The sequence below is a fragment of the Euleptes europaea genome, chromosome 9, assembly GCF_029931775.1.
Source record: "Euleptes europaea isolate rEulEur1 chromosome 9, rEulEur1.hap1, whole genome shotgun sequence".
NCBI classification, from domain to species: domain Eukaryota; kingdom Metazoa; phylum Chordata; class Lepidosauria; order Squamata; family Sphaerodactylidae; genus Euleptes; species Euleptes europaea.
In genome coordinates this window covers 4,234,868-4,251,748 of record NC_079320.1, presented here as the reverse complement: position 1 = coordinate 4,251,748, position 16,881 = coordinate 4,234,868, and the positions used below count along the sequence as shown (strand labels likewise).

At 49.8% G+C, this 16,881-nt stretch overlaps 1 protein-coding gene across 1 annotated transcript in view; it reads right to left on the bottom strand.

Moving 5' to 3' along the window:
• The window catches only part of GFRA4 (GDNF family receptor alpha 4), a 102,046-nt gene extending 94,044 nt beyond the window's left edge, over nt 1-8,002 (bottom strand). Inside the window, exon 1 of the mRNA XM_056855575.1 lies at nt 7,941-8,002. Coding sequence (XP_056711553.1) covers nt 7,941-7,980 — 40 coding nt within the window. The 5' untranslated portion in view covers nt 7,981-8,002. The remainder of the gene's footprint in view (nt 1-7,940) is intronic.
• Nucleotides 8,003-16,881: the final 8,879 nt, after the last annotated feature.

Sequence of the window (16,881 nt, the reverse complement as noted above, 5' to 3'; positions counted from 1 at the left end):
TCTCCAGGTGAACTGATCTCTAATGGCTGGAGATCATTTGTAATAGCAGGAGATCTCCAGCCATCACCTGGAGGTTCAGTACAGGAACCACATACTGTAAAGATTTAGCCTGAATATATTTGGCATCATTTATGGCTGGATTCCTGTACTGAATTTCTCATCCTTTGGTAATTGTACAGAGGTGTCTGATTTTTCCATCACCTGGAGATTGGCAACCCTACATTATACCCCGCTGAGGTCCCTCCCCACCTGAAAACCTGCCTTTCCCTGGTTTAGGGTTGCCAACCTCCAGGTAGTAGCTGGAGATCTCCTGCTATTACAACTGATCTCCAGCCGATAGGGATCAGTTCACCTGGAGAAAATGGCCCCTTTGGCAATTGGACTCTACGGCATTGAAGTCCCTCCCCTACCTAAACCCCGCCCTCCTCATGTTCCACCCCCAAAATCTCCTGCCGATGGCGAGGAGGGACCTGGCATCCCTATCCTGGTTCCAGCCCCAAATCTCCAGGAATTTCACATCCCAGAGCTGGTGCCTCATCTCTTTCACAAAGACATTTTGCCTGTGTCTGTCGGGCTGAGATCTAGATCTCTGGTATGGGGTTTGTGATACCAGCCTACCTCACAGTGTTGTTGTAAGCACTACTCGAACGATGTATATGAAGTTCTATGAACAGGGTTGCCAGCTCCGAGTTGGGAAATACCTAGAGGTTTTTGGGGCGGAGTCTAAGGAGGGTGGAGTTTGGCGAGAGGAGGAACGCCAGTGCCATAGAGTCCAATTGCCAAAGCGGCCATCTTCTATAAGGGAGCTGATTTCTATCGCCTGGAGATAGAATAGTAGGAGATCTCCAGACACCACCTGGAGGTTGGCAACCCTACCTATGAATGATCTAAAGCACCCTAGACATGGTCAGCGTTATAAACTCAGCAACTCTTAGAACAGCCCTATAAGGTAGGCCAGTATTCTTCTGCCCTTATTTTATAGACTCGCTGCCTAGCATTGGATGTGCTCTAGATGTGTTCTTGATCCCAGCTTGCAGGCTTCCTGGAATTTCTGGGTAACTTAATGCCCCCAGACTGACTAATTTTGCTTATTACGCAAATCACACTAATTAATTGTCAAGTTATGTACCAGCTGGTTTGCATCCCCTCTTGTTAACTACCACGAGAAGATGGGGAAGGATAATAGAAAACATCTATTAGACATGGAGAGCCGGCACGGTGTAGTGGTTAAGAGCGGCGAACTCTAATCTGGAGGACCGGGTTGGTTTCCCCACTCCTACACATGAAGCCTGCCGGGTGACATTGGGCTAGTCACAGTTCTCTCTGAACTCTCTTCCAGGGTTGGCCCAAAGGGTTTTGTGCCCTAGGCATAGGGTTGCCAACTCTAGCTTGGGAAACCCCACTGAGATCCCCCCCTTCCCAAATCCTGTCCTCCTCAGGCTCCACCCCCACATCTCCAGGAATTTCCCGACCCAGAGATGGAAACCCTAATTCATGATAGATGGATCAAGCAACCTAGCCAGGGAACCCTGAAGCTATAAAGTCTGAAAGCCTCTCAGACACAGAAGATTTTTCAGGGTCATCCCAGAACTGAGATTCTCCAATGTGCAGATTTTTTTGTTGTTCTTGCCCCCCCCCCCTTTGTCTTTCGTGTTTTGGGAAAGCAGCAACTTAACAAAGAAAGATTATAACGTCTCAAAAGAATTGCCCAGCAGGTACAGCTGAAGATGAAGCGGAGAAAGCCAGCCGTCAGGAAAAATGCCAGCGTTGGCCGCTGTGAGCCTTGTGCCGTGGTTATTTGCAGAACTCTGCTACCTGTATAGGCACAGGTTTGAGTTGGAACAAAACAAATCACAGCAAATTCAACTGATATTTTTTTTAAAAGAAAGCACCGCCAAACGATGCAAAGAGTAAACAAAGACTTTCCTATTTCAACCCCTACCTATGGCATTCAATTTTGTCCTGGCAGAAAAAAATGCTTTTTAAAAATAGGATTGTAGCAAGATACTTGAATGCCAGGTACAATTTCATATGGGATCAAAAGAGAAGGTTGGGGGTTTGCAAACAACTCGGCTCTTCATATGAAAAGGCACACGGCGAACCTCCTAGCGTCAACTGAGGGTATTTTTTTTTAGGGCAGAGCTAAGTTTAGAAAGGACGCTGGGCTGCCAGCAAAAAATGGCAGCGCTGGGTCAAGATCCTTTCCCATATAGTGTAATTCAGCCTACTCTGGGAGCTGGCATCTTGAACACATTATAGAAAAAAGAAGGGTTTAAAAGGATGCAAATAAATAAATACTATCTGCAGTTTGCATTTTTTTTAACACACCTTGTTCCACATCGTTGGCTACTGCTGGGGGAGAATGCAGAAGGAGACGGAGGAGGAGGAGAGTTGGTTTTGATAGGTTGACTTCTTCTACCACTTAAGGAAGAATCAACCTGGCTTACAATCACCTTCCCTTTCCCCTCCCCACAACGGACACCCTGTGAGGTAGGTGAGGCTGAGAGAGCTGTGACTGGCCCAAGGTCACCCAGCTGGCTTCATGTGGAGGAGTGGAGAAACCAACCCGGTTCACCAGTTTAATGTCCGCCGCTCATGTAGAGGAGTGAGGAATCAAAACCGGTCCTGCAGATTAGAGTCTACTGCTCAGGTAGAGGAGTAGGGAATCGACCCTGGTTCTCCAGATTAGAATCCACTGCTCATATAGGGGAGTGAGAAATCAAACCCGGTTCTCCAGATTAGAGTCCATCGGTCCAAACCACCGATGTTAACCACTACACCATGCTGTCTCTCTCTTAATGACCTCAGGACAGTGGGCAAATTGTGCAAGATATTACAAAGGGGGAAGGGAGAACTAGACTCAGGCCTGTCATTTTCTGCGCCAGCTCTGTGTTCTCCAAACCACACAATTCTGTCATAAGAAAGCTAACTATGTAGCGTCAGATAAATATTAAAGATTTTTCAGCCCTGCTGATTTCAATGGAACAATTTTTCACAGGGAATTCTAGAGTTGGACAGCAGCCTTATAGAGCATCTAGTCCAATTCATTTTCATTGCAGGAAAGCCCAAAGTTTTCCTATCTCTGCTTAAGGTCATCAAGGGAGCCCTTCCTCCATAATGGTTCTCAGGTCAAACTGCTTTTATACCTCTAGGAAGTCTTTCCTAACATTCATATGCTTAGAGAGCCAGTGTGGTGTAGTGGTTAAGAGTGGTGGTTTGGAGCAGAGAAGTCTGATCCGGAGAACTGGGTTTGATTCCCCACTCCTCCACATGAGCAGTGGAGGCTAATCTAGTGCACTGGATCTGTTTCCCCTCTCCTCCACATGAAGCCAGCTGAGTGACCTTGGGCTAGTCACAGATCTCTTAGAGCTCTCTCAGTCCCACCTACCTCAAGGGGTGTCTGTTGTGGGGAGGGGAAGGGAAGGTGATTGTAAGCCGGATTGATTCTGCCTTAAGTGGTAGAGAAAGTCATCATGTAAAAACCAACTCTTCTTCTTCTTCTTCTTCTTCTTCTTCTTCTTCTTCTTCTTCTTCTTCTTCTTCTTCTTCTTCTTCTTCTTCTTCCAGTGGTTCCCAATGTGATGCCCGTGGGCATCATGCCGCCCTCTGTCATCTTTCCTGATGCCTGCCACGCTTTTTTAGAAAGTGGGCATGGCTGTATGAGGCTCTTGAAGAGCAGGGCTTCAAGATTTGTAAAGAGTTGCTTCCGCAGTAGCTACTGCCACAGCTCTGTTTCGAAAGACATCGTGTTAAGCAGAGCTTTCTGCCAGAAATGTTGAAGAGTTATGCATCACCCCACTCCCTAATATTTTGCAGCAGGCTCCGCCTCCTGTGGCAGCCATTTTGCAGTTGAGTCTACCACTCTGTGTCAGAATTTCAGAGGTGCCCTCTGGCTTTAAAAGGTTGGGGACCCCGGAGCCTTAGATAATAGCTCTTCATTAGAGAAACATCTTCAGAATAACCTCCTTTTTGGTTTCGGGGTAGAGAATTCTCAGGCATATTTTTAATAATCTGAACTCGATTAGATCTATCACTGGGTACTAGTCATGACAATTCAGTGAAACCTCCATGTTCTTCAGCAGGGTATCAGATGCTGGGGGACACACAACCATGAGGATTGGTACTTCTGTGCATAGTGGTTAAGAGCATGGTGAAGTGGTTAAGAGTGGCAGACTCTAATCCGGAGAACCGGGTACGATTCCCCACTCCTCCACATGAGCGGCGGACTCTAATCTGGAGAACCTTTACATGAAGCCAGTTGGGTGACCTTGGCTAGTCACAGTTCTTTCAGAACCCTCTCAGCCCCACCTACCTCACAAGGTGTCTGTTGTGGGGAGGGGAAGGGAAGGTGATTGTAAGCCGCTTTGAGACTCCTTAAAGATAGAGAAAAGTAGGGTATAAAAACCAACTCTTCTTCTTCTTCCACTGAACTTGGTGGACATATTATCTCTGAAATCTGTCTTGTCTTTCAAAGCCATCTATCTTAGCAGCCACCACTACATCTGGTTTCAGTGAGTTCCACAAATTGATGGTGCTTTCTTTGCAAAATCACCATCCTCACCATATCCAGTTTTCCCATCCTGCTGCCAGTTCCCTTTCATTGGATGACTTTGAGTTCTAGGGGAAGGTTGGCCAAAAATGGGTGAAGATATAGGACATTAATGCACGGCTGTTTTCCCACAGTCACCCCCACCGACTGATTCGGGGCTTTCTTTTGATTATGCATGCCATTCCCAACCGTCAGAGGTTGTCTCGCTCTCCCTGAGCATTTTTGCGCATTTCCCCTGTGTTTTCTGCATGCTGTTTTAACCATAATCTGGAAAACATGGGCAAAACACATGGAAACATGCGGGGAGTGCGAGGCAACCTCTGACAGTCAGGAAACACAGGTTCTTGGGGCTGCTCAAAAAGCTCCCTGGATGACCTTGAGTTAGTCAGCCTCACCCTACCTCACAGGAGTGTTGTGAGGATAAATCAGGCAATCCCTATGTCATGCCACCCCGAGTTCTTTTGGTGGGAGGAAGAATAAGGCCTCGTGAAAATGTGGTTCAATGGTAAAATGGGCTATAACTGTGGTTTCAGGTAGAGCATCTGCTTTGCATGCAGAAGATACCAGGTTCAGTCCCCTGTATCTCCAAGTTAACATAAGAACATAAGAATGGCCCTGCTGGATCAGACCAAGGCCCATCAAGTCCAGCCGTCTGTTCACACAGTGGATAACCAGGTGCCTCTAGGAAGCCCCCAAACAAGACAACTGCAGCAGCATTTATCCTGCCTGTGTCTCAAAGCACCTGATATAATAGGCCTGCTCCTCTGATCCTGGAGAGAATAGATATACATCAAGACTAGCATTCATTTTGACTAGCAGCCATGAATAGCCCTCTCCTCCACGAACATGTCCACTCCCCTCTTAAAGCCCTCCAAGTTGGCAGCCATAACCACATCCTGGGGCAGGGAGTTCCACCATTTAACTATCTGTTGTTTGAAGAAATACTTCCTTTTATCTGTTTGGAATCTCTCACCCTTAGCTTCAACAGATGACCCCGCATTCTAGTACTATGAGAGAGGGAGAAAAGCTTCTCCCTGTCTACCCTCTCCATACCAGGCATAATTTTATGGACCTCTATCACATCTCCCCTTAACAGCCTTCTTTCCAAGCTAAACTGCCCTAAGCATTTTAACCGCTCCTCATAGGGCAGTTGCTCTAGTCCCCTGATCATTTTGGTTGCTTTTTTTCTGCACCTTCTCAAGGTTCAGGTCATAGGTGGAGGGGCTGTTTGCTCTGTGGAAGAGCCTCTGTTTGCCATATAGAAGGTCCCAGGTTCAATCCCTGGCATCTCCAGTTAAAAGGACCAGGTGACAGGTGATGTGAAAGACCTCAGCCTGAGACCCTGGTGAGCCGCTGCCGGTCTGAGCAGACAATACCGACTTTGATGGACCAAGGGTCTGATTCAGTATAAGCCGACTTCATGTATGTTCATGGGTGATATTTTGTTAAGAGAAAGGGATCTTGGCACGGTGCCTTCCTTCCTCCTGGACACCAGCCATGCTCCAATTTCACCCTCCGGCTCCCATCTCGCCCAATTGCACTGTGCCACCTCATCAGACCTTAGAGAAGGAAGCATTTTCCTGATTCTGAGTCACAGATCCACGTCACACCGTCAGATTATCTCGTGACCGCAGGAGCGGCCCCAGCGATCAAACAGGCGAAGCATGAAGCAAGCATGGAGACAGCCACCCTCTGGGATTGCGGGAACAATATTTTCAAACTATTATTGGTGACTCCTTTGACATTGGCTCAGGGGCTCTCTGAGTGATGTGAAGACTGGTCAGTTCCCCACCAGTTCCCCTTCCCCACATCAGAACGGCTGCTAAGTGCATCTGAACACCTGTGCCTTGAACTGCGTTCCGTTCACACAAATGTTTTCTTACACAAACGTGGCCTGCATTTAGAGGACTTGGGTTTCATGGAACAGTGTGTGGGGGACTTCCTACATGACAAATACAGGCAAGAATCTCAAGAGGCTAGCGCCCTCATGACCAAGAGGCGGAACCCATCAGAAGAGAACTGTTTCAGCGCTAGCTAACCCATTACTTCAGTCAATGACATAAGTGATTATGTGCAATTAATTCGGCACATCGACATTCTTTTCCTGGAACTTCCAGCCAGTGAGAAAATCTCAGCGCGAGGGAGAGGGAGGTGTCCCCTTCCTCGACTTCCATACAATCGCAGAGTTGAAAGGGGCTATACAGGTCATCTATTCCAACCCCCCTGCTTAATGCAGGTTCAGCTTAGAGCATCCCTGACAAGTGTTCATCCAGCCTCTGCTTAAAGACTGCTGGTGAGGGGGAGCTCACCACCTCCCCAGGTAAGTGATTCCACTGTCAAACAACTCTTACTGTAAAAAATGTCCCCTAATACCCAGCTGGTACCTTTCTGTCTGCAATTTGAGCCCGTTGTTGCAAGTCCTATCCTCTGTTGCCAACAGGAAAAGCTCCCTGCCCTCCTCTAAGTGACAGCCCTTGAAATACTTCAAGAGAGCAATCCTGTCCCCCCTCAACCTCCTCTTCTCCAGACTGAACATTCCCAACTCCCAACTCATAGGGCTTGGTCCTAAAATGCCCAGTTGCACCCAGAATATGTGCAGGGATACAAGCAAACGACTGAGATCCTAAGCATGCATACTTGGCAGTAAGCTCAAGTTGAAATCCATGAGGCTGACTCCCAAGTCAATGCACACAGGATCGGCACACAGGTTCATTGATTCCGACGGAACGGATCGAAGACGGAGAGATGTTAAAACACAATTGACACCTAGAAAATAAAGTGGACCCTGGCTTATAAACAACAATTATCTGTTGCTAACAACGCATGTTGAACCCGAGGGGGAAAGGATAATTTCAGTGCAGTTTCTGTGTCTCTCGCAAGCGAAACAGAGTCCTCGGAAAGCCAGACTGACCTGTCCCCAGAACATGGTACCCTGAAGCACACACTCCCGAGGCAATAACTTATGGCCCATTAGTTCAGCCACTCGAAAACTCCTTTTTATCTGCCCGATCCAGGCGGCTGAGGAATTGCAAAAAGGGCCCATTGCCTTTGACCTTCCCAACGCCTGCTTGTTATCAGCCAAGAGAACCCATTCCACAGCAACAACCCAGACTTATTCTGGATCGGTGAATTTCGGAAGGAAACGGCACCAACTCGCGCAGGGAAGCCTCTGCCAACGCCAAGAGACCCCCACACCTGCCCCTAGTCTCTCCGGCTCGTAGGCTCTCCTGCCGGGTCGACCCCTGCCGGCGGAGACCCACCGCCGTGCCAAAGGCAGCTCTCTGCCACCAACCTTGGTGCCCGGCACATGGGCATGCAGGCATGCATGAACCGACCAGCGACAGACCCAATGCCGAAGTCACTCCGAGGCAGCCGGGCGCTTGCCACTCACCTGTCAAGATCAGGGTGAAAAAATACACGGTCCGCTTCATGGTGGGCAGATCCCGGACCCCCCCCGGGGACGGAGTGGCAGGGGCTCAGGGAAAGGGGGGCGGGGGTCCCCTGCGCCTTCAATCCGACCTCACCGGTGCCCGCTTGCGGGGAGCCAGCCGTGGTCCTGATGGGGGGCGCATCCCGGCCGGCTGTTCCCGTCCAGGCTTCAGGGGGGAGCAGAGGGGCTTCGGCTCTGCTTCATCCCCGGCTAACTTTGCAAGGGGGGTTCTCTCCCGCTCCTTTGCAAACTTCTGGCCAAAGGGAGGGGGCGAAAAACCCCACAAGAGGCTGGGGGGGGCAGATCTGTGGCCCTAGAAGGTCACCAGGAGGCGGCGGGGGCGGCGCGCCGAGCCCATCCTCTCCTGGGGGGCAGGCGGACCTTGCAGGAGAGCAGCTGCCGGGGGGGGGGGGGGCTGGCAGCCCCTGCGCGGCGTCCTTCCTCTGCGGGGCCCCCAGCGCGCTCCTCCGCCCGCCTCTCGCCCCCAAACGCCGCTTCGCCTCTCTCCGCCTGGCCGGGGAAGAGCCGGAGCATCCTTCAAGGGGCGGGCGCAGGCGAGGGCTGGGGAAGGGAGCTTCGCCCCCCCCCCGCCCGCCCGGCCCCCGCCCCCGGAGCCAGCGGACCACGCTCGACGCCCCCCTTGGCCGCCGGAGAGGAAGGGCTGGCCGGGCGGGGATGCTCATCTCGGATCTGGAGAGCCGGGGTTGAGTCCCCACTCCTCCATATGAGCGGTGGACATCTGGCAGGCGGAAGGTCCCAGGTTCAACCCCCGGCATCTCCAGTTCAAGGGACCAGGCAAGGGGGTGATTGGGAAGACCTCCGCCTGAGACCCTGGAGAGCCGCTGCCGGTCTGAGCAGACAAGACTGACTTTGGTGGACCAAGGGTCTCATTCAGCATAAGGCAGCTTCATATGAGGGGCGGTGGCTCAGTGGCAGAGCATTTGCTTGACATGCAGAAGGTCCCAGGTTCAGTCCCCGACATCTCCAGTTGAAGGGACCAGGCAAGGAGGTGATGGGAAAGACCCTTTTCTGCCTGAGACCCTGGAGAGCCGCTGCCGGTCTGAGCAGACAAGACTGACTTTGATGGACCCAGGGTCTCATTCAGCGTAAGGCAGCTTCATATGAGGGGCTGTGGCTCAGTGGTAGAGCATCTGCTTGGCATGCAGAAGGTCCCAGATTCAGTCCCCGACATCTCCAGTTGAAGGGACCAGGCAAGGAGGTGATGTGAAAGACCCTTTTCTGCCTGAGACCCTGGAGAGCCGCTGCCGGTCTGAGTAGACAAGACTGACTTTGGTGGACCCAGGGTCTCATTCAGCATAAGGCAGCTTCATATGAGGGGCTGATGTGAAAGACCCTTTTCTGCCTGAGACCCTGGAGAGCCGCTGCCGGTCTGAGCAGACAAGACTGACTTTGATGGACCCAGAGTCTCGTTCAGCATAAGGCAGCTTCATATGAGGGGCGGTGGCTCAGTGGCAGAGCATTTGCTTGACATGCAGAAGGTCTCAGATTCAGTCCCCGACATCTCCAGTTGAAGGGACCAGGCAAGGAGGTGATGTGAAAGACCCTTTTCTGCCTGAGACCCTGGAGAGCCCCTGCCAGACTGAGTAGACAAGACTGACTTTGATGGACCCAGGGTCTCATTCAGCATAAGGCAGCTTCAAATGAGGGGCTGATGTGAAAGACCCTTTTCTGCCTGAGACCCTGGAGAGCCGCTGCCGGTCTGAGCAGACAAGACTGACTTTGATGGACCCAGGGTCTCGTTCAGCATAAGGCAGCTTCATATGAGGGGCGGTGGCTCAGTGGCAGAGCATTTGCTTGACATGCAGAAGGTCCCAGGTTCAGTCCCCGACATCTCCAGTTGAAGGGACCAGGCAAGGAGGTGATGGGAAAGACCCTTTTCTGCCTGAGACCCTGGAGATCGGCTGCCGGTCTGAGTAGACAAGACTGACTTTGGTGGACCCAGGGTCTCGTTCAGCATAAGGCAGCTTCATATGAGGGGCTGTGGCTCAGTGGCAGAGCATTTGCTTGACATGCAGAAGGTCCCAGATTCAGTCCCCGACATCTCCAGTTGAAGGGACCAGGCAAGGAGGTGATGTGAAAGACCCTTTTCCGCCTGAGACCCTGGAGAGCCGCTGCCAGACTGAGTAGACAAGACTGACTTTGATGGACCCAGGGTCTCATTCAGCATAAGGCAGCTTCATATGAGGGGCTGATGTGAAAGACCCTTTTCTGCCTGAGACCCTGGAGAGCCGCTGCCGGTCTGAGCAGACAAGACTGACTTTGGTGGAGCCAGGGTCTCATTCAGCATAAGGCAGCTTCATATGAGGGGCTGTGGCTCAGTGGCAGAGCATTTGCTTGACATGCAGAAGGTCCCAGATTCAGTCCCCGACATCTCCAGTTGAAGGGACCAGGCAAGTAGGTGATGGGAAAGACCCTTTTCTGCCTGAGACCCTGGAGAGCCGCTGCCGGTCTGAGTAGACAAGACTGACTTTGATGGACCCAGGGTCTCATTCAGCGTAAGGCAGCTTCATATGAGGGGCTGTGGCTCAGAGGCAGAGCATTTGCTTGACATGCAGAAGGTCCCAGATTCAGTCCCCGACATCTCCAGTTGAAGGGACCAGGCAAGTAGGTGATGCGAAAGACCCCTGCCTGAGACCCTGGAGAGCCGCTGCCGGTCTGAGCAGGCAATGCTGACTTTGATGGACCAAGGGTCTCATTCAATAGAAGGCAGCTTCATGTGGGTTCATGTGAGCCGGGTTGGTTTCCCCACTCCTCCGCAGGAAGCCAGCTGGGTGACCTTGAGGCAGTCACAGAACTCTGAACTCTCTCAGCCCCACCTACCTCACAGGGTGTTTGTTATGGGGATGGGAAGGGAAGGTGATTGCAAGCCGGTTTGAGGCTCCTTAAAGGTAGAGAAAAGTGAGGTATAAAAATGAACTCTGCGTTTTCTTCTTCTGATGTTTTCAAGGCAAGAGGCGTCCAGATGTAGTTTGCCATTGCATGCCTCTGCCAGTGTGGTATAGTGGTTAAGAGCAGTGGTTTGGAGCAGTGGACTCTCATCTGGAGAACTGGGTTTGATTCCCCCACTCCACCAAGTGAGCGGTTCAAGTGTCTGAGTAGGAGGTGGGAGGCCCAGGCTCAAATCCCCACTCTGCCATGGATACTTGGTGGGTGACCCAGGCCCAATCGCACGTGCCAAACCTAACCCACCTTTCAGTAGGGTTGCCAGCCTCCAGGTACTAGCTCGAGATCTCCTGCTATTACAACTGATCTCCAGCTGAGAGAAAGATTAGTTCACCTGGAGAGAATGGCCACTTTGGTCATTGGACTCTGTGGCATTGAAGTCCCTCCCCTTCCCTCCCCTTCCCAAACCCTCCCCTCCTCAGGCTCTGCCCAAAAAACATCTTGCCAGTGCGAAGTGGGACCTAGTAACCCTACCTATCAGGGTTGTCCAGCTCTGGGTTGGGAAATACCTGGAGATTTGAGGGCTGGAGCCTGAGGAAGGCAGGGTTTGGGGAGGGGAGGGACTTCAACGCCATAGAGCAGGGGTGTCAAACATAAGGCCCATGGGCTGGATCCAGCCCCTTGGGAGCTCTTATCTGCCCCACGAGCCAACCAAGGCGGCCTCCCCCACCTCTAAATCTGGGCTGGCGAGGAATGGCCTGGCCCGACCAAGTGACATATATGTCACGTCTGACCCTTGCATTGAGTTCAACACCCCTGCCATAGAGTCCGATTGCCAAAGCAGCCATTTTCTCCAGGGGAACTGACCTCTGTCGGCTGGAGAGCAGTTGTAATAGTGGGAGATCTCCAGCTTTTACCTGGAAGTTGGTAACCCTGGGATGGAGCCAGGGGAGGACAGGGACCTCAATTAGGGATGCCAGCGTTGGGTTGGGAAATACCTGGAGATTTTTTGGGCAGAGCCTGAGGAGGGTTTAGGGAGGGGAGGGACTTCAATGCCATAGAGTCCAATTGCCCAAGAGGCCATTTTCTCCAGGTAAACTGATCTCTATCGGCTGGAGATCAGTTGTAACAGTAGGAGATCTCCCGCCCCCACCTGGAGAAGGTGGGAGGGGGTATTGCAAAGAAGGAACTCACAATGCATCTTTTCCATACCCCTCCAACCTTCTGGCTGAGAGATAAGAACCCGGAGATCTCCATTCTTGCTGGTATCTGACAAAGGGAGCTTTGACTCTTGAAAGCTTCTTACCTCCCCCCCCCCCAAATCTTGTTGATCTCTAAGGTGTCACTGGACTTGAATTGCTCTCTTCTACTACAGACCAACACGGCTACCCTCTGAAACTATCTTCATGGAAGATGCTGGAGTCTTTAACTGGAGATGCTGGGGATTGAACCTGGGACCTAGAAGCTCTGCGACTGAGCCACGGCCCGTACCCCTGAGGCTCTGGGGTGTTTCATTTAAACCAGGCTGTTGCCTGGGCAAACTAGGTTGCCAACCTCCAGGTAGAGCCTGACGTTATTGGCATTAGAGGATCTCCAGACTAGAGGGATCAGTTCACCTGGAGGAAATGGCAGCTTCAGAGGGTGGACTCTATAGCGTCACATCCCTGCTGAGCTCCCAAAATTTAAAATCACAATTTAGGACTAATTCAATCAAATGCAGTCCTAAATCAAACTGTCTTAATTCAAGCTGCCTCCATGGTGTTTCGCTATTGATATGGTATTTCGCTATTAATAACAATTAGCCAATAAGTACTTTAAAGATACAGCTATAACTAAATGTTAGAAAAAGGTATATAATCATGTGAGGGAAGGTAATTATGCTAAGTAGTATATTTTCAACATGTTTAAGAGATAATAGTTAATACAGGGAAGAATTTAAAATTGTATTAACATCTTTTTTTAATGGATATGCTCACCCAGAGAAAAGTATATTATTAAATGTTGTAGATTTCAAATCTGTAATGTTCATGTATATTTGTGGAAGTTTGGTTTGTACTGTATTGTTTGTATTGCTTCCTAAAGATCAGAAGGGAGGGGGCAAGGGACGCCTCCCTGGAGAGGCTGCTCCATAATCGTGGGGCTGCCACCGAAAAGGCCCAACCAAATGAGCTTCTTTGATTGATGGGGCAGCCACGAGGGCCTCTCTCTGTGATCTTGATTTCTGAGCAGGAATGTACGGGAGGAGATGGTCATTCAGATACGCCGGTCCCAAGCCATGTAAGGCTTTCAAGGATACAACCATCCCCTTGAATTGGGCTCGGGAGCAGATTGGTAGCCAGCATAACTGCTGTAGTTTCAGTGTCATGAGCCAGCATGGTATAGTGGTTAAAGTGTCAGACTAGGACCTGGGAAAACCAGGTTCGAAACCCCACTCACACCATGGAGCCTTGCTCCACCTTGGGCCAGCCATACACTCTCAACCCTGACTAGGGTTGCCAGGTCCCTCTTTGTCACCAGCGGGAGATTTTTGGGGCGGAGCCTGAGGAGAGTGGGGATTGGGGAGGGGAGAGACTTCAATGCCATAGAGTCCAATGGCCAAAGTGGCCATTTTCTCCAGGGGAACTGATCTCTATCGGTTGGAGGTCAATTGTAATAGCAGGAGATCTCCAGCCACCACCTGGAGGTTAAATATAACAAAGAACACCTGGAGGTTGGCAACCTTAACCCTGACCCTGGCTAGTATTTGGATGGAAGACCTTCAAGGAGTACCAGGGTCGTGATGTAGAAGCCGGCAATGGCAAACCACCTCCAAACATCTCTTGCCTTGAAAACCCTACATGGTTGCCATAAATCAGCTGTGACTTGACAGCAAAACAAAGAAAAATCAGGGTCACATTTTCCTGGTAGCTGACCCAGACCAGCAGCTTAGCCGCAGCTTCTGAACACTCTTCAAGGGTAGCCCCAAGCGGCTCGATCGGACTGAAGAAAGTCTGTCTCCAACCGGGCTTCAGGCTCTGGGCAGCCAACTGATAAATACATTGATCTTCTGACATTTATCCTATAATTCTTCAATCTGTGCAATTCATTACCATGTCTGAATATCAGCTGTAATTAATAAGGATGTAGAGAAGGGTTATGTGGGCTATTCCTCATCTGTCTCCTTTAATGTCTCTTTTCAATTTTTCTGCATAGTGGAGCCTGCTAATAATGTAATAGTGGTTCTGATCCGCAAACCTAGCAGCCAGGGTCATGCAGCATTGAAGGGAGGGGTAGCATGGTGTAGTGGTTAAGAGCGGTGGTTTGGAGTGGTGGACTTTAATCTGGGGAACCGGGTTTGATTCCCCTCTCCTCCATATGAGCGGCGGACTCTTATCTGGAGAACTGGGTTCGATTCCTCATTCTTCCACATGAGTGATGGACTGTAATCTGGAGAACCGGGTTGGTTTCCCCACTCCTACACATGGAGCCAGCTGGGTGACCTTGGGCTAGTCACAGCTCTTTTCGAGCTCTCGCAGCCCCACCTACCTCACAGGGTGTCTGTTGTGGGGAGAGGAAGGGAAGCAGATTGTAAACTGGTTTTATTCTTCCTTAAGTGGTAGAGAAAGTCGGCATATATAAGCCAACTCTTCTTCTTCTCATAGATCAGTGGATTAGCATCTGTTTTGCATGCAGAGGGTTTAAATTTCACTCCACAGCAGTATCTCTAGTTTAAAAAGTATCAGGTAGCAGGGGCTGTGAAAGGTCTTGACCTGAGGCCTCGGAGAGCCACTGTCATTCGGGGAAGATGATACTGACCTAGACAGATCATTAGCATGACTCAATATAAGGTGTATACCTCTGTATTCGTGCCACTTCTGCCTGCAGAAAACCAGTGTAGTCATAGAAACATGGAGCAGAAAGGGACCTCAAGGGTCATCTAGCCCAACCCCTTGAACAATGCAGGAAACTCACACCTACCTCCCCACCACCACCACTCCACCAGTGACCCCTGCTCAATGCCCAGTGGTCAAATTTGTGGCATGCATGACATGCAATAATATGCAAACGTCACCCTGCAATGTGATTATAAGCAGCACCTTTGAAAAAAGTGCTTTTTATTGAACACTTGAAATTGTTCTAAATTGTAGTATAAATGTTTGCAGATGTACACTGTGCCATTGTTTTCTGATCACTTTCCCCCTCCTTATTCTCTGTCTACCTGACAGGGAAAAATGTTGACTTACTAAAGAGGCGCCTACATAAATTGCCTCAATCCAGCCAGGATGCTGATGGTGGTAATGGGGAAGCTGAGCATTTTTGCAGTTTCTTTTCACATGAGTATCATTTCCCTTGCCTTATTTCTGCTTCATTCATCAGTGGGCTTTTCCCAGGTTTTTAAAAATAACGATCTGGTGCCACAATCTATCCATTCCCAGCTTTCATTGTAAAAAAGTCTGCACCAAGAAAGAGAAAAGACTGCACCTTTCCTCTTATAACTTCTCAACAAAAGGGCTAGACACTTATTTTAAAAAACTGAAATTTTGGAATTATTAGGTTGCAGCAATAGATCAGTATAATGCTATAGTGATTTAGCAATTGTTGATTTTTTAAAGCCCTCCAACATGTGTGTTTGGGGAGGAATGACAGCCATGGGAGCTACTAGAAAAATAGATGGAAAACTGCTATGTGGATACTTGCTTGCTGTTGTGAATATATACGTCTGCATTCATGGCAGCGATAAGCACTGCACAAAGAACTGTATGGAAGCAGCCTTCAATTCTCAGCCAGCTCATCTGCAAAAACCAAATAATTGCTAATGCAAAAAATCAAATGATTGCTAATAGAGCAACTGCCCTATGAGGGGCAGTTAAAATGCTTAGGGTTGTTTAGCTTGGAAAGAAGGTGGTTAAAGGGAGACATGATAGTGGTCCATAAAATTATGCCTGGTATGGAGAGAGGGGACAGGGAGAAGCTTCTCTCCCTCTCTCATAATACCAGAATGCGGGGTCATCTGTTGAAGCTGGAGGGTGAGAGATTCAAAACAGATAAAAGGAAGTATTTCTTCAAACAACAGATAGTGAAATGGTGGAACTCCCTGCCCCAGGATGTGGTTATGGCTTCCAACTTGGAAGGCTTTAAGAGGGGAGTGGACATGTTCATGGAGGAGAGGGCTATCCATGGGTACTAGTCCAAATGGATGCTAGTCCTGATGCATACCTATTCTCTCCAGGATCAGAGGAGCATGCCTATTCTATCAGGTGCTTTTGGACACAGGCAGGATGGTGCTGCTGCAGTCGTCTTGCTTGTGGGCTTCCTAGAGGCATCTGGTTAGTCATTGTGTGAAGAGACTGCTGGACTTGATGGGCCTTGGCCTGATCCAGCAGGGCCTTTCTTATGTTCTTACATTCTTAACGTGGCTTACTTTGAGAGCTTGCTCCTCAGCAGTGGGGAAATTTTGAAGTTCTTTGGCTGTCTCCTGTATTGTCATGTAAGGGTCACCAGAAGAGGGTGCTGATTCTTTGCAGGTCCTGAATTCCCCTGAGGAAAATCCACCATGAGACAACTATGAGTGTGGACATTAAAAAAGACCTAGTGCCCTGTTTAGTTTTGATCCTAGCAAAAGCTTTGCCTGTTCTCTGTGTAAAGGGGAGCCATGTTTATGTGGACTCAAGAATGGGGTGCAGAGAGGTCCTTCCTCAGTGGGTGAATGTTTACAGGCATTTCTCTGTAAGGGCATGCAAACAAGCATACAAAGGCCAGTGTGGTGTGGGGGTTACGAGCGATGGACTCTAATCTGGAGAACCGGGTTTGATTCCCCACTCCTCCACATGAGCAGCGGACTCTAATCTGTAGGGTTGCCAGGTCCTTCTTTGTCACCAATGGGATGTTTTTGGGGTGAAGCCTGAGGAGGGTGGGGTTTGGGGAGGGGAGAGACTTCAATGCCATAGAGTTCAATTGCCAAAGCAGCCCTTTTCTTTAGGGGAACTGATCTCTATCGGCTGGAGATCAGTTCTAATAG